General features: G+C 45.0%; 2 protein-coding genes across 4 annotated transcripts; both read left to right on the forward strand.

Annotated features, from left to right (window-relative positions):
• Positions 1–76: 76 nt before the first annotated feature.
• On the forward strand, positions 77–9,900 carry atrip (ATR interacting protein). 2 transcript variants are annotated; one of them, XR_009790170.1, is made up of 18 exons: positions 77–412; positions 1,083–1,372; positions 1,786–1,868; positions 1,957–2,127; positions 2,844–2,956; positions 3,108–3,259; positions 3,324–3,398; positions 3,669–3,807; positions 4,601–4,729; positions 4,992–5,217; positions 5,288–5,338; positions 5,489–5,661; positions 6,088–6,224; positions 6,554–6,645; positions 6,720–6,794; positions 8,405–8,696; positions 9,026–9,711; positions 9,811–9,900. XR_009790170.1 is itself a non-coding variant. In XM_061785145.1 (17 exons), exons 2-17 carry the CDS (start codon positions 1,084–1,086, stop codon positions 9,097–9,099), a joined length of 2,271 nt encoding a protein of 756 aa, XP_061641129.1. In that variant the 5' UTR covers positions 77–412; position 1,083; the 3' UTR covers positions 9,100–9,900. The 2 variants fall into 2 exon arrangements, 1 of the variants encoding a protein (XP_061641129.1); XM_061785145.1 differs by having other exon boundaries at positions 9,026–9,900.
• Positions 9,901–11,084: 1,184 nt separating this feature from the next.
• Positions 11,085–14,478, forward strand: LOC133483653 (galactose-specific lectin nattectin-like). 2 transcript variants are annotated; one of them, XM_061785146.1, is made up of 7 exons: positions 11,085–11,159; positions 11,255–11,311; positions 11,476–11,503; positions 12,801–12,886; positions 13,504–13,632; positions 13,984–14,056; positions 14,180–14,478. In XM_061785146.1, exons 2-7 carry the CDS (start codon positions 11,255–11,257, stop codon positions 14,284–14,286), a joined length of 480 nt encoding a protein of 159 aa, XP_061641130.1. In that variant the 5' UTR covers positions 11,085–11,159; the 3' UTR covers positions 14,287–14,478. The 2 variants fall into 2 exon arrangements, with proteins under 2 accessions (XP_061641130.1, XP_061641131.1); XM_061785147.1 differs by lacking the exon at positions 11,085–11,159 and having other exon boundaries at positions 11,287–11,340.
• The last annotated feature ends 1,977 nt before the right edge of the window (positions 14,479–16,455 follow it).

The following is a 16,455-nucleotide window of genomic DNA, read 5'->3' on the forward strand; positions in this document are numbered from 1 at the left end:
TCCTAACCATGGACCCGTAACTAGGTGCATGGGCTCTCCTCTGATTGGTGAAACAAATCAAAGCCGTGTTTTCATTGGTCAGATCTGCAGCCCTGCGCCGGGGGAGGGATCAAAACACTATTTTGGTCCCACTGGCATTCATTCTGTTTGTGTGGTTTTAAACTACGAAATAACGTCTTTAAACGGCGCATTCGCTCTCCGCACGTGCCTTTCAGCGTCTGAATGAGGCGGAGGTTCTGCGCGTAACGACGTAGTTACACGCCGTTCAAACATCACGTCGACTCGGATTGTGCTGCGTTAGCCTAGCATCGGGCTAAGCTGCTAATCATTGGAACAAGTTCAGATGGTAACTCCCTGGTTGTGCTAATCGGCGAATTGCAGAGGGGGGGCAACAACAGCACTGGACTCAAAGGTAAAAACAACAACAAACAAATGCCTTTTGGGGAATGTATTTGTGTGATATTGCCTATAGAAAGAAAATCTAGTCAAAAAAAAGTCCTCAATTTAAAGTAAATCAGTCTAACTTGATTATTTCCCAACATATCTCCTTCTCCGATTGGTTGACAAGTTTTAGTTCAAAATATCCACCAATAAGATTGGTACGGGCAAGTGAACGAGTCAAAATTAATGTGACGTTTCAAGCAGCATAACTTGCCCTAAAAAAACGACGTAAATTGCGCAAATGGAAGATTATTCATGAAAAGAGCACTGTGGGCAGTAGAACAGGTCATGTATGTAGTAACCAAATGTTTTTTCCCCCTGAATTTAATTATGGAAGATTTTAGAGATGTTTGAAATGCTCATTCCATGCTTGTTCTTTTTGTTTTGTTTTTTTGGGGGGGGGAAAATTCCACAAAAATGGCAGCCACTCGTCACTTCAAATTTTATACGCAGGGAAAGCCCCGTGTTTAAAGTCACAAATACACCTGCGGTGATGACTGTCTCACTCATTTATGTAACTAAGACACGATTGGTTCCTGAAATAAGCCGTAAGCTCCGCCTCCAACCTCCCTAATGAATAAGTGGAACAGTGCATTCCCACTTTGTGGGACTTTCTTCAGTGAGCTCTCTCTCACACACAGCATGACCTGCCCTCCCAGCAAGCGCCTCCGAGGCCTGAACCAGGACATCCCGAAGGCGGACCCCTTCGAGGCGGACCCCTTTGGGGACGACGACGACTTCACTCAGGACGACCTGGACGAGATCGACACCATTGCCTCGCAAGCCATCGGCTTGACCTCTGCATCGGCGACCGGGCCGGGATGGGAGCGAGCGCACGGGTCAGGATTTCGTCCGCCATTGGACAGAGAGAACACGGGCGGCTTCGGTGGGAAGAGCGGACATTCGGGGGCACGCAGCAGAGAGCCTCTGGGTGAGTATGCGACCACAAATGTCTCTGGTCAGGACCAAAGCTTAAAATACCTTCAGGGATCCCATTAGTGTTACGTGAGAAAGATGTGCCGCGGGAAATTGAAAATGGTTATTTACTACAACAAATAGCGTGTCTTTGCACCTCTTTCTAAGCCACTGACGTATAGTGACAGGCAGAACAATCAAATGCTCTTCCATGGGATGACAGAAGGTACAGAATGACCCGTGTTAGCTGTTGGCAGTCATACAACATGAAGATAGTTTGATGTTTAACTAACCAGGCACAAATTTCACACTGAGTGAATACATTTGTCAATTATTGTTTGGTGGTATGTCATGAGATTTTTCCAATGTAAAATATGTGCATTGGATACAATAAAAGAGCTTGTGTGTTTGTTTTGTTTGTGTGTTCAGGCAACAGAGCGCAGCAGCTTGGTGCAGACCGAGAGGACTCCTACATCCTGCTGGAGGCTCAGCATGCAGATCTCCGGAGGAAGGTCAGCTAGCGGCGCGTCAACAAATGTCCACCCAGTAGAGGAGGATGGACGCAGCGGCGTGACGCCGCTGGTGTCTTTGTGTCGCTAGCTGAAGGAGGTGGAGGAGGAGATTGTGTTGAAAAACGGCGAGATCCGGGTGCTCAGGGACTCCCTGAGAGGAGCCCGGCAGGAGAAGGAGACCCAGAGGCAGACCCTGGCCCTGCTGGAGAAGCAGAAGCAGAGAGAGCAGAGTGACAAGGAGAAGGAGCTCAACAAGAAGGCAAGTACTGTCAAGCCCTGCAAATTTGCGAGGCACGGATTCGCCTGTTCACAGATTTATTTTTGGGACCTATCTTCAGGTTATTCATCACTGATAAAGTCATCAATCACTGGTATGTGCTCATCTTGTGGCATCTTGGTGCCAAGGAATGATGTTGAAGTGAGTTGAGGCGCTTCATGTAGACAAATGTAGTGCTTTGCCACCATCTTGTGGCATCTTAGTGCCAAGAAACTATGTTGAAGTGAGTTTAGAATCTTCATTTACAGTAAAGTAGTGCTTTGGCGCCATCTTGGGTCATTTTGGTGCCAAGAAACTATGTTGAAGTGAGTTGACGAGCTTCATTTAAACAAAAGTAGTGCTTTGTCACCATCTCATGGGGCCTTGGTGCCAAAGAACTATGTTGAAGGGGGTTGAGGAGCTTCTTTCGGACAAAAGTAGTGCTTTGCTGTGCCATCTCGTAGCATCTGTTGGGATTTATAAACATTTTTAGGATTTGTCCTGGCGAACACTTTACAGTGAAACCCCCGTTTATTGTGTGGCATATATGTTCCAGACCCACCACAAAAACGGTGGCTATAAATTGCGGCTTTCCACGATAAAAATTTGCGCTATAGCGGAACAGCCCTAGGTGGACTGCGATACCCTGTAGCGGGGGAACGCTGTACACACGTGGTACAAGTTGGCGTGGCAGTGACCCCGCGACGTTTTGCGTGCAGGTTCAGTCGCTGCGGTCGGAACTGCAATTCAAAGAAGCCGAGATCAACGAGATGAAGAGCAAGCTGCTGAGCGCTGAAAGGAGCAAGACGGCGTCGCCGCTACCGCGAAACAGGTCGGTCGTTCGATTTTATTGATCCTGCCTTACGAGTGTACAAAGATGCCAGCCACTGCATAACACAGGGTGTTCCCAAAAAAATTCAGATTATTTTGTAGTCGAATGACATCGATAATTCTTGCTCAAATTATCTCAAATTGTTGCTTAGCCCCAAAGTGCCCAACGGCCTTTCCCAGCTACATCGCGGTGGCAGCTCCTCCTCGCCAACAGGAAGTGGTTTCATCACCAAGGAGACATTCGCGGCGCATCTCCCGTCCAGAAACGCGTCGATGAAAACTCCCGCCAAGATGCGCAGGGACGGTGAGTCGCGATATCGGTCACGCTGTGTTGAAACTGATGTTTTCATGGGAACGTCTGAATGCAGGAGCCGTTGACAAACAGGAAGTAGCCTGGACTGATCCGTTCCAGTGCGACCGGCCGGCACACCGGCAGCACCGAGGTCAGTAATGGTGACGTAGAGTATTGCTGGTCACTCACTGCTCAGCCACATTGGCAATCACGGCTTCATTGGTTTCGGCTAAAAAAATGATAACATTGGCTGATACCGGACATGGTGGTATTTTCTCCTCCACAATCTCCACTTTGCTGCAGTGCTCCCATTTTCTTGCTGCCCCCTGTCGCCGCTTGAATAAACTTAACAATGTTTCAATCTGAGGCGTGTCGGGGCTGTGGTGGCCTGTAAGTGTACTTTCTTCTGTTGTCCGCTAAGGTGGCGTCCTGTTGGGCTTGTTGCTGCAGCAGCCACTGTCTCCCAGCAGCCATTGCCTCTCGCACCTGCTGTCCGTCAGCCTGAGTGACACCTGCCTGACGGCCAGGCCGGACTCAACCGCAGCACAGTGGGACTTGAGGTGAAACGCTATATTATACATACTGTGTGTTTGTGTGACGTGTGTTTGTGTGTGTCAACTAGGGCTGTGGAAAAAAATCAAATAACTCTCCTAAGTCAACTTAAAAAATAGGTTGACACAGAATTTCTGCCTCAAAGCTCCGCCGGGACCAAAAAGACAAAAAAAAAAAAAGTTCCCCCCACCGCAACAGTATTTGCGCCGCCAGAACCAATGTTTCACACAGACAGTTATTGAAGATGGACGCATTGTCCGGCCACTGATAAACTTTGCCAAAAACGACTGAGTCATTCTTAACACACTATTAGATGTGTAATGTACATATAAAATGTGTGAGTGAGCTGAATGGTAGTAAACGTTTTTTTTTTTTTCTTTTAGTACTTAAAATAAATGGTAATCGCTCGCGTGCTAACGCTAATCGGGAATGCTAACCGTTTATCAAAGGTTGATTTTGTTATCTCAACTTCTGTACAGAGTTTAGACAGTTATACATATACAGTTTAACGATAGAAGTTCACCCTTTAAAATGAGAATAAAATGCATGTTAATAGTAAAAAACAAATGAAAAAAAAAATCTTTTGCGGGGGGGGGGGGGGGGGGTGGATTACTGAAGTACACGACAAAATATCTATAGGATAATCGTTTCTAAAAAGATTTGGTCGTGACAGCCCTAGTGTCAACAAGTCATGTGTCAACGTTTGATATGTGTGTCGACACGTGATGTGCGTGTTCAAATGTGAATTTTCGGACCATATTCACCTTGAGATTTTCGATGATCGTATGTGGTTGTGTGCAGCGCGGCCGGTGCGGGCAGGATGATATGCGGAGCCCCCCGAGTGGGCCTCAGTCCGGTCCAGAGTCTGGCGGTAACCGGACTCAACATGCTGAGTCAAAGTCGACCTGGGGCAGCAAAGGCCAAAGACGGGTGCGCCAAACACACGATCACTGACCACAGCACCCTTCTGTGGCCAATTGATGTACACTCCACACTGTAAACTGTACACAATCTCACAAAAAAATTACCTTCACAGAGATAATAATATTTTCATGGAGCTTTAAATTTTATTGATTAATTAATGATTTAGTTTGACCTGTGACCTATTTTGGGTCCCCACAAGTTTAGGATACCCAAAAATCACCTTCAGTCTGTTCAACATTAGAAACAAAGCTGTGCGCATGTTACGTAGGTGTCCAGGAGCCGTGCTTCTCCTCCCGCTGCTGGACCTGCACTTGTCTCGCCTCTGCCAGGCCCTGGATGCTAGGGGCGCGGCCTCCGGGTCTCTGCCGGACACACGCCCTGCCCCCACGGGACCGGGGAGGCCGGACGAGGCGGTCGCGAGCGGCGATAGTCTGGAAGACGCCGGGCTGGCGGCACTGAGGATCCTCTACCTGCTGACGGACCACAGCGATGAGGTGTGCGGGCTCACGGCGGTGTGTTTGTGTGTGAGAAGACCTGAGGCTTGATGTTCTTGGTGCTGTACAGGTGGTCCAGGCGGTTCTCTCAACACAAAGTGAAGGCAGCACAGAAAACCAGGTACAGACGAACATATTGGGAACTATAAACAGCAAAGTACGTTTACCTTTTAAGTAGCAACAGAATACGGTACATGGGTAAAAACAACATTTTGTCAGTTTTCATGATGTTGGCCATGTATGAAGTAACAATCAAACGCCGTCATCTCAGGCCGCCACCGCCGTTGCGACGCAGGCTCTTGACTCCCACAATGCCTTGCTGCAGTCCGTGTTGCACCTCTGCCGCGTCAGTGGAGCTGGAGGAGAGTTGGAAGAGCTAGTGGTCGGCGCCGTGAAGGCGGCCAGCGTCCTGATCGAGAGGGCACCGGATGCGCACGTCGACCGGTAGGGATGTCGTGGCAGGTGGAAACAAGAAATTCCATCCAGTGGAATTTCTTGTTGGTTTTGTTTCCTTTTTCTTTGGTAAAAAAATCAACAATATCAAGGGTGCTTAATTGCGTACTATACACAGGTGCAAGAAAAATTACCCAAATTAGTCGGCCTTAAGCTGGCTAAAATAACCTCAACAAACTTCCCTTCTGTACCACCTCTTAGCAATATTGTTTGACCTAACACGGCATCGGATTTAGTGTCTTACTGTAGTTTTCTAGACAGCAGAATCGAGAATGAATCCACTTGATAAATTAATTGTTGCACCGCTACTCTACTCTCAAGTAGTGATTTGCAAAGTTTACAGTAGTTTACTGTACACATAGCTTTACATTTTGTTTTCCCAAAAAATAATTCAGACAGTATGCGTGTGGCTTTCAGGCTCCCGCGCGTGCTGCAGGCGCTGTGCGCGTGCGTGTCGGCCCACGCCAACCCCCGCGTGCTCGCCGAGTGCACCGCCGCCCTGGTGTGTGCGTGCGACCGCGCCTCGCTCACTCGCCAACTCTGCTCCCAGCACGGTGAGGTTTTGTCCACATGCCCTCAGCAAAAACCTTTTGCGTACTTTTTGTTTCGCTTTTTTTTTTTTTTCTGTTATTCACTTTGTCACACTTTATCAGCGGTACCCTTCTGAGCTAAAGAATGCTAGAGAAGAAGCCTCTGTTGATCTCCTTTAGTTGCTTTGAGCAGAAGTGTATGTGTGCGTACATGACTGATTAAAAAAAAAATTAAAAACATTTTTTTGTTGCTGTCTTAGCTGAAATCCCCCATTATTTGCCAATTGAACGCGTGACGACGCGTCAAATTCAACATTGTACCACATCGGTAACACGTTTGCGCTTGTCCGCAGAACCCTGCGTCTTCCTGAAGCTTCTGCAGCACATCAGGAACAGACCCGTTAAGCAGGCGTCGCACGCTGAACTCATCCTACTGGACCTGCAGGTGCTCGGCCAATTGGTGGTCGTCTGCGACGCTCCTGTTTGAGACTTTTGACGCTCTTGTTTCGGCTTCTTTAGGTGGTTCGATTGTTCAACCGGCTCACTCAGACGGCGGAGAGCTGGCAAAGCAGCAGCTGCCAGTGCTACACTGAGGTAACACACACCAATACTTACTTACAGACGCACATTCTTTACCCTCTGCAAAGAACGACTAACATTACAGCGGCTTCAGGCTTCTTTCTACTCGCGCGGGTGGTGACCGCGCTGACGTCAATGTGGCTGTCCCTCGCGTAGTTTGCCTTTATACTCGAGCGCAACCCACGCGCGCTGTTTTGAAAGTGTGCTGCAGTTCTCCTCCAAGTCGGGCGGGGGGGGGGGGGCGTCGCTACGGCTGCTATCGGATAGGACACCACTGGGTGGAGTTTCTTCTGCATTTTTTTTCGGGCCATTTCCGGTAGCCGTTTTTACTTTCCTTTCCGTAACAAGGAACAAAGCAACAGCAATGGCGACCGCGACAGAACAAATGGACCGAGATGACCACATGATACGTTGAATTATGCTGCAAAATCGATCGAGAATGCGGCGACGTAGATGGTATGAAGAACCAAGGGGCACGCTGAGTACGTCGTCACAGCATGTGACTAAAACAGACCAATCACGAGAGACGATCTCCGCGGCGTACGACGCGCAGCAACTATTTTTGTCGGGTGCGCGGCAAGCTACGCAGAGGTGCCGCGCGGGGCAATTCGTCGGTCACGTGACGCAATGCGGGCGTTGTCGGCCGCGCGACCGCGGGAGTATAAAGAGGCCTTTCCTCAGGAGTGACTTGCTTCACGTACACTGTTTTTATTACAGTGCCCCCAAGTGGGCACAGTGCCCCCAAGTGGAAACAAGTTCACTGGGTGTAAGATTTGTGAAACTGCTATCAAATCAAGTAAGGGGTCCGATGTTAAAATGTAACTTGTTCATTTATTTTTGATTGAAATGGCTTTTGATTTCAGTAAATGACAGCCTAATGCTGCAAATTCAACATATCGCCATTTTCTGTTCTTTAAAACCTATAAAATGTCTTGAAACTTTGTTGTGTGTAATAATTGGTAACCGTTTTTTTTTTTCTTCAATTAAATAATACTGTTATAATCGGGAGGTTTGTTCAAAAACATTCCTGTTATGGCTTACAGTTAATAACTTGAAAATTATGCTGACTCTCATTTGGGTTGACTACTTAGGGAAATTGGTGAAAAATATAATTTGCATAATAATTTGCAACACAGTGTATCTGTGGCATCTGAGTTGAGTTTGAATTTTTTTTTTTAGCATCACCATAAAAATGTACATTTCAAAACCCAATCCAAATATTCAGTTTGAAAATTTGACGTAAAAAAATTCAAGCTCACGTGGCACCAAAAATACCTTAACTCTGTCACTGCCAGCCTTCCCAGTTAACATGGATATTTGACTTCTAAAGCCGTCAATGGCAGTGAATGTGAGGTTAACATTCTGGTAACCAGGTAGAAGCATTTGAACTTTCCTCGATTCATCCAACATCCAGCCAATCAAGTTAGGCTCCATTTGTCATCTGACATTGACACGTAAAGTCTAGCTCGCCAGCACCTAATGGAAACACACACTGAATTTTTGTTTGTTTTGTTCAATATGTTGAATTTTTTAAAATTAAATATGTTACAAATTGTCTGCGCACACACATTTTATGACCTGTCATTAGACGTCTAACTCTCCATTTGTGCGTGCGCTCGGGTCAGCTGGTTCAGACGTCTGTGGTCATCCTCCATCGTCAGTGGCTGGACCTTCGCGACTCTCCCGAGCTGACTGCCAGGTCGCCTGACCCTGACGTTGCCCCGTCGTGGTCAGCGCCCTGGTGGCGGCGCCCGCCGGCGTCACTGTTACGCGAGTGCCTCCATCTTCTTCACTGGCTCCTCCACCATCACGCCAGCTTCTCGGCCAGCTGCAGGTCGCTGCTGCACATGTACGACCAGGCCGTACCGGCCGTGCGCGACACTCTCAGGAAGATCCCCGAGCTGAGCGAGAGCGAAGGTAAGCCGAAAATGACAGGATCGTCCCTCCTTTACGTTTTCATTGGGCGATCAAAAATCAAAACTTGAAAAAGTGACTGGTTAATTGTTTATTTAATAGACACACACACAAAATAAAAACTCCCTGATTTGTCTTTTTTCAATTCAAAGGCTTGGCTCAAAAAAATAGGTCGTGTTTACGTGATCCGGACATTTGGCCCCATTTATTAATTTTTTTTTTTTTATCGCTAGTTAAAAAAGGAAAGCGCAATGATCCCCGCATTAATGACACACATCACATTTTTTAATGATTTGATGACTCTAAAATGACACTTACTCCACCTCCGTCAGAGCTGGCCTTGGAGGAAATCTGCCGCCCGGAGGGCGACGACACCGACGACCAGGACACTGATTCCGGCTCCTGATTGGTTCATCGCCATAATGGACACTTTATTATGTGCCATGAAGTCCAAGTTCAGCAAGAAAAACAGAGGAACCAAACTCCAAAAAGATTTAACAATAAACAGGATCCTTAAAATGTCTTAAATGTTCCTAAATGTATTTCTCTTTAAAAATGACAATCCTTAAATCTGCTGCTCAATATCACAATATTTTATTTACTTGTTTGCAATTTGTCTTGCTGCTGCTATTTGTGAGTCCCTGCAAAACAGAGACACGGGAAAGTTAACTGTTAAGTAAACACAGCCACACATGTTTTTCAGCCTGTAGCTGATTACAGAAACTTGAGCAAATAGTGCGCGAACGAACGGAGACTTCAGCGGACGCCCACACAATCCTGCAGCTCAAGGGCAGGTCTTATTTTTCATGATTTTACATACATGGTGATTTTTGTTTTTTTGTTGTTGTTTTTTTTATTCATTCAAATTTGTCATCCAAGAATTGTAATGTTACCTACGTTCCACAGGGTTCTGTACTTGGTCCTCTATCGTCCACTATCTACAGTCATGGACAAAAGTGATTAGAACACCCTTGTTTCTTCAATTTCTTGTTCATTTTAATGCCTGCTATCACTAAAGGTATCTTGCCTGAAGAATACAGAAATAATATATATAAATATACATGAATATGGCATCAGCTTTCAATGTTATGCTGACGATTCTCATCTTTACATTGAGGGATGCCTTGTTGAAATTAAACACTGGGAAAGCACAAGAAGGCTTGTTGAAAATAAAAATGTGCAGGGCTCCCACGAATTGCAACGACGACATTCAGCGTAAATAGTGAGTTGTGTTTTTTAACCATTTGTTTTTTTATTTGTTTCAATGCTGACCTGCCAAAAATATGTCGTCACATGAAACCGGTCTATGACGCAAAAAAAAAAAAAAAAAAAAAAGGCTTGGTATTGCTGATTCACGTGTTGTCACACAATAATGGGAAGTGGCCAACTTGGAGAAACCTGGCAAAAAAAAAAAATGTTTTTAAATCCACTAATGGGTTTTCATTTTAAAAATTGGAGTTCAACGCACATTTTAGGGAACAATATCCCTTTTGTTGTCTCACAAATGGTGAGGATGTAATATAGGGATGACCAGCCCTACCGCCAATGGCAACTATTCAAGTAATTGACACTAAAAAGGTTTCGAATTTTCTATATGAGCCACAAGATTGTGTCAAAGCACTCCTTTTCCATCAGACCCCTAGTGCTTGGTTTGTCGAATAGTGGGGAAAAAATGACGGGGTAAGACTGGTAAGGGGAGATAAAATAAGTGTGCAAAGTGTGCTCATTTGACATTTAAATTTGACGACTTGTCGTGTGATGTTGATAATGATGTACCTTGATCGGCCACGGTAATTAGGCACCATATATCTGCAAGGAACTAATTCTGTTCCATTTGATGGCTGCTATGCTGCTAGACTAGTTTGACTTCCTTTGTGGTCGATAGTTCATTGTTATCTGCCTTATTGTTTCATAACATAATTACCATTGCAATGAAAGTGTGTTGACCGTGAGCTGAGCGGGAATTTGTAGTTATAACATCGTGTCTTCGTCGTCATCATCATCCTACATATTTGTAAATCCAGGCGGTGTAGAAAATGGAGGGACTTAGTAGTTGCAGTATGTATATGTCCAGCAGATGGTGCTGCTTCTGCCCATTCAAAGCATGCAGCCAAATTTTACCCTGGCTCCCGCTCAGCGTAACCTTTATGAGGAATAATGATAAAAAATATATATGTAAAAGGATGGATGAAATTTGGGAGTAATGTTGTCACTAGTTGATAGAATGGAGTAATTGTATTTACAAGGTTTAGGGGCCAAACCCTGTCCTGAATTGCCAAAAAAAAAAAAAAAAAAGAAGAGTAATAAGCATTTTTGATAAATTGTCAACCGGTGTGACCTTGATTTTGAGTTAGATGGCTTTTGTTTCCTTGTGGCAGAACCGCCCAGGTGAGTCACCTAACATCGTGGCAGCGATCGTATAAAAATGAACACTTGCCCTTGGAATCGACCATCTCCACTGCAAAGGTAAGACCTCCACTTTTTACTGGTTTTTCATGCGACTTCATTATTTCTAAATGTAAACCGCGCAGTACTGTAGAAATGTGGGCGTTACTCAACAGATGCCTTTTGCCTTGCTGCTCCTCATTTGTGGAATAAGCGGACCGGTCACTGGGGCTGTGAGTGGAAATCAATATATATGTCCATGGTAAATGAAGGGGAAGAAAAAAAGAGAAATAATGAAAGAATCATAAGTCATAATGTTACGATACTTAAACTGTAACATCAATTGTTCTGTCCGATCTGAACAATGGCGCTGACATCGTGTTCCTCTTCTTCACAGTGGGCCCAGGCTGGATCAACATCAAAAAGTAGGTACAGTACCTGTGACTCACTCATACAATATTCTCTGTTGAGTTATTAAACTTTACCCTTAAGGAATGAAAAAAAAAAATCTAATATTTTCCCATTAGAGTTGTTCATCTGTCTATTATATGCAGTTTATACTTGGTGGAATTGGACAAAATCCCGAGGTTGAGTTGATTTTTTTTTTTATTTTTTTTTACCCCAAAATGACCAAAATGCCAGACTTCTTGTTTCTTTTTGGGGCTGACTTCTTGAGACTTTTTTTGTGGTTCTACCCATGATAGACATGCCAACAATTTCATGTTGCCAAGTAAAACTGGACTTGGGTGTTGAATTTTGAAAGCTCTGCAAATAAAATCTGTAAATAGTGAACAAAAGGGGGCTAATTACCAAGCCTTGTGGCATGCCTTGGATGACTGGATGGTGATGAACTGGCAGCGAGGTATGAGTGGACTCAGTAATAAGCTGTTCAAAAACGCCAGGAGTGAAAACAAAGCTGTTGAGAGGATGCAGAGGATCACTTCAACATATACTTCCTTGTCACTAATTACTACATGATTTGGCGGAATCGAAGGGGATTTTTTTTTTAGGTAATAGCAGAGGATGGGTTCCCCAAAAGAAGACAAAAATGCAAACAGGTGAATTTGTGAATAGTGAACCACAGACAAGACTTTATAGAGCTAGTGGCCAGTAACAAGGTGTAACGGCGACTGCTTTATGTCGAAAGCAGTCGCCATTACACCTTGCAATCAACTTCTTAAACAGCCAACCTCCAATTCCATTGCAACATGCTGCCAATTTTTTTTTTGCCTGAGTTTGCTGTCACATTTCTGTCGGGCCAATTATATCTTACTTGTGCACTCACTGTAGTAGTCCCGCCACGCTGCACTAGTTGCATATCTGTTGTTGACCAATACTGGCCATGCCAGAGTCGCATCTGCTCCATTTGCACACTGATTGAGGAGTATCTGCAACATTTGCACAATCAACATTGTCCCAGATTACCGCACTACTCGCTTGAAGTCTCGGTGCCCTTTGCACAATGGGTACTGTACCGGACTATTGCTATATTAGTCATTCAAAGTGCTAGAGGACTCTGCATCTTTTTGCACAATTGTCAAAAAAAACATTGTACCGGCATTACCAGATAACTAGCAACCCTTATTGCTAAGTGAGCGGCTCCAATTACCGGAGACAAATTCCTTGTGTGTTTTTTTTGGACATACTTGGCAAATAAAGATGATTCTGATTCTGAAAGAAAGATTTGAAATCGGTGTAACGTGTTGGCTTGGTGTGTTGCAGGTGATAGATGCCCAGAGGGCTGGACTCAGTTGAACAATCGCTGTTACATCTACAAAAATGAATCTTTGACGTTTGAGCATGCAGAGGTATGAAAGAATTCTGCGACGGCGTTGTGATGCGCACCACAATAGAGTGCTAAACAAATGGGATGTTTATGCCACAGATGCCCGAAATGAACAGCATTGCTAATTACCCAAAATCATTTGCTCCGTTTCTGTTTTCTACTGTAATTTAGATGGGTTACAATTAATCGACAACTAATTGCTTATCATATGAATAGACAACTCTTCCAAAAAGCATTTGCAGTGCTTCACTTCTTCCAGCTTTTGTTCCGTTACAGCATTATTCCAAAATGAAAATTTTCTGTTTTATTTTGGAATCCCTCATTCCCGTTCAAAGTGGCGCAATACAGAAAGCTACTCACTGAGCTTGAAACAGAAATGGCCACCAAGAAGAACAAACATGGCAGACTTCTAATGGCTCGGCTCATTGAGACTTTTGTTTTTGCATCTCCACCCAACGAAGCAGCCTGAGATGATACGATTTGGGTGGCGTCATCATCGCAATGAAAACTAACCTCAGGGAAAGTGCAGCCCTTGGTAACAGAAGGGGGATAAGCATGGAGCCCTGAGGCACACTTTGGTTGACTGTACATGAAATGACCTTTGAAACTCTTTTTGATGTTTCTTTTTTGTCCAATTAGTGCGCTTGCAAACTTCTCGGTGGGAATCTGGTGTCCATCCGTACTAATCTGCAAAGTGTTGTGGTTAATGAGCTCATTGACGCGCCTGTCAACGTAAGCGGCGTCTGGATTGGACCCTCCAACATCGAGGTGGTAAAAACATTGACACAAAGCCGCGGAACATATCATTTAAAGCGGTGGTTCGCAAACCTTAAAATACCGCAATGTAGTTTTCATCAAAAACAAACGTTAGCTGTTTAAGAAGTTGATTGCAAGAGGGAAGAAAATGTTGGGATGTCTGCTAGTGCTAGTTTGCATTGATCGCTAGCGCCTACCTGAGGGAAGGAGCCGGAAGAGCCGGTGACCGGGATGCGAAGGGTCCGGGAGGCTTTTGGACAATATAATAATGTTGTGTCTTTATAACATGTTTGTGACTCTCATCTCTCTCCTGCGAGATCCACGAACGCTAACGACTGATGTACGGTCAATATTGGTCTCCAGGACAAAACAATATGGACTGATGAAGCTTCCGGCGAATGGCCCGACGTGGGCTGTTTAGAGATTCAGACAAATGGTGATGGTATTATTTATTCACTTTTGTAAGGGAGAAGGCCACTTAGTTCAACTTATGTCAAATGTCCTTTCATACTGAAGACAAAACATGTTTCAGTAAGCGTTTTTGCGTGTTTCATTACAGGGCTTGCATGGGATTTGACCAATTGCAATACAAGACAGCCCTATGTTTGTGCCAGAGATGTGTTGCAGTGTGTATCGATTTGCAAAGGAGACCAAACGTGGCACTGAGGAAGCTGTCGCCGTGCTGCAACATAATATGCAAATTGAAATTTGAATTGCTTGATGTGATGACCCAAGAATGTCCATTTTATTTTATCAACACACCTTGAAACGCTTTAAAATTGCATGTCTCCTTTATTTGTTTTGTGATTTTTATTTTTTTCATCTTTACATTGTCAAGTAGTTAAAATCCAGGGAGGAATTTAGGCAAAATTTTTAGGTAAATGAAAAAGTTTTAGTTCATAAACAAAAGAACAAACTCATTTCCCCGTGAATAGTCATGTTTATTTATTACAAATTTTGTTTACTGTACATGAAAAGTAAAAATGTACCACTAGTACACGTCACTCAATATTAAGGATTTTATTCACACTTAAAACACCTCACCGGGGAGGCGTCCGAATCAGATGCCCCAGCCACCTCATCTGGCTCCTCTCGATGCGGAGGAGCAGCGGCTCTACTCATAGGTGAGGGTAGGAACCTAGACCCCAAGATACTTGAACTCCTCCACTCGGGGCAGGATCTCATCCCCGAGCCGGAGAGGGCACGCCACCCTTTTCCGACTGAGGACCACGGTCTCGGATTTGGAGGTGCAGATTCTCATCCCAGCCGCTTCACACTGCGAACCGCTCCGGTGAGAGTTGGAGCCAACAGAACCGCATCATCCGCAAAAAGAAAAAAGCAGAGATGCAATTCTGAGGCCACCAAACCGGAGTGGACCTGTAATGCTCACTGTATCTTTGACTAACAATTCATGAAATGGCTTAGCGTGTATGAATTGTCATGATCTTCGTGAGATAACATATTGCGAAAAATGACTTTTGAATTGCTCGTATACAAACAGTTGGGAGCGTGCCCGAAAGGCTCAGTTGTTCAAGCAATTTGACATTTCAGAGAACAAATGAACAAAACTCGAAACCAACCGTCTGGAAGCAGCAGGACGGGTTCTACCGGGATACAGCAGCCAATTGTAGCTCAGCGGCGGATGGCCTGCAGCCAGTGATATTGGAGCAGGGCGTGTCCTGCCAGGAAAGTGCGAATCCTAATAATGCGTCAATATGTGATATGGTACGTTCCCTGTCCGGGTTTTTGTTCATTTGTGTTCTGAAATGTACATTTATTTCGACTTTTGTCAATTTGTTCTCTGAACTCTAAAAATGCAGCCCTATGGGGGGCACAAGTCAGTGCAAACTGTAGGCCGGTCCCAAGCCCGGATAAATGCAGAGGGTTGCGTCAGGAAGGGCATCCGGCTTAAAACCTTGCCAAACAAATATGAGCGTTCATCCAAAGAATTCCATACCGGATCGGTCGTGGCCCGGGTTAACAACGTCCGCCACCGGCGCCGTCAACCTGCAGGGCGCTGTTGGAAATTCAGCTACTGTGGGTCGAAGTCGAAGTCAAAGAAGAAGAAGAGGTGGAAAGCGGGTTCTTCGGCAGAAAGAGAAGAGGAAAACACAGAGCCTAGAACTGAATGTGGGGACTTTGAATGTTGGGACTATGACAGGAAAATCTCGGGAGTTGGTTGACATGATGATTAGGAGAAAGGTTGATATATTGTGTGTCCAGGAGACCAGGTGGAAAGGCAGTAAGGCTAGAAGTTTAGGGGCAGGGTTGAAATTATTTGACCATGGTGTAGATGGGAAGAGAAATGGAGTCGGGGTTATTTTAAAAGAAGAGTTGGCTAAGAATGTCTTGGAGGTGAAAAGAGTATCAGATCGAGTGATGAGGCTGAAATTTGAAATTGAGGGTGTTATGTGTAATGTGATTAGTGGCTATGCCCCACAGGTAGGATGTGACCTAGAGGTGAAAGAGAAATTCTGGAAGGAGCTAGATGATGTAGTTCTGAGCATCCCAGACAGAGAGAGAGTCGTAATTGGTGCAGATTGTAATGGACATGTTGGTGAAGGTAATAGGGGTGATGAAGAAGTGATGGGTAAGTACGGCATCCAGGAAAGCAACTTGGAGGGACAGATGGTGGTAGACTTTGCAACAAGGATGCAAATGGCTGTAGTGAACACTTTTTTCCCAGGAGAGGCACGAACATAGGGTGACCTACAAGAGCGGAGGTAGAAGCACACAGGTGGATTACATCTTGTGCAGACGATGTAATCTGAAGGAGGTTACCAACTGTAAGGTAGTGGTAGGGGAGAGTGTGGCTAGACAGCATAGGATGGTGGT

This window comes from Phyllopteryx taeniolatus, chromosome 9, assembly GCF_024500385.1.
Source record: "Phyllopteryx taeniolatus isolate TA_2022b chromosome 9, UOR_Ptae_1.2, whole genome shotgun sequence".
Taxonomy (NCBI): Eukaryota; Metazoa; Chordata; class Actinopteri; order Syngnathiformes; family Syngnathidae; genus Phyllopteryx; species Phyllopteryx taeniolatus.

What these genes read in the sequence shown, in the direction of transcription:
- atrip (XM_061785145.1), top strand. Translation starts at nt 1,084, where the DNA reads ATGACCTGCCCTCCCAGCAAGCGCCTCCGAGGCCTGAACCAGGACATC. An exon ending in GCAGCAAAGGCCAAAGACGG is followed by an intron (nt 4,730 to 4,991) that starts GTGCGCCAAACA and finishes CATGTTACGTAG; the next exon opens with GTGTCCAGGAGCCGTGCTTC. An exon ending in TGACGGACCACAGCGATGAG is followed by an intron (nt 5,218 to 5,287) that starts GTGTGCGGGCTC and finishes GGTGCTGTACAG; the next exon opens with GTGGTCCAGGCGGTTCTCTC.
- LOC133483653 (XM_061785146.1), top strand. Translation starts at nt 11,255, where the DNA reads ATGCCTTTTGCCTTGCTGCTCCTCATTTGTGGAATAAGCGGACCGGTC. An exon ending in GGCTGGATCAACATCAAAAA is followed by an intron (nt 11,504 to 12,800) that starts GTAGGTACAGTA and finishes GGTGTGTTGCAG; the next exon opens with GTGATAGATGCCCAGAGGGC. An exon ending in TTGGACCCTCCAACATCGAG is followed by an intron (nt 13,633 to 13,983) that starts GTGGTAAAAACA and finishes ATTGGTCTCCAG; the next exon opens with GACAAAACAATATGGACTGA.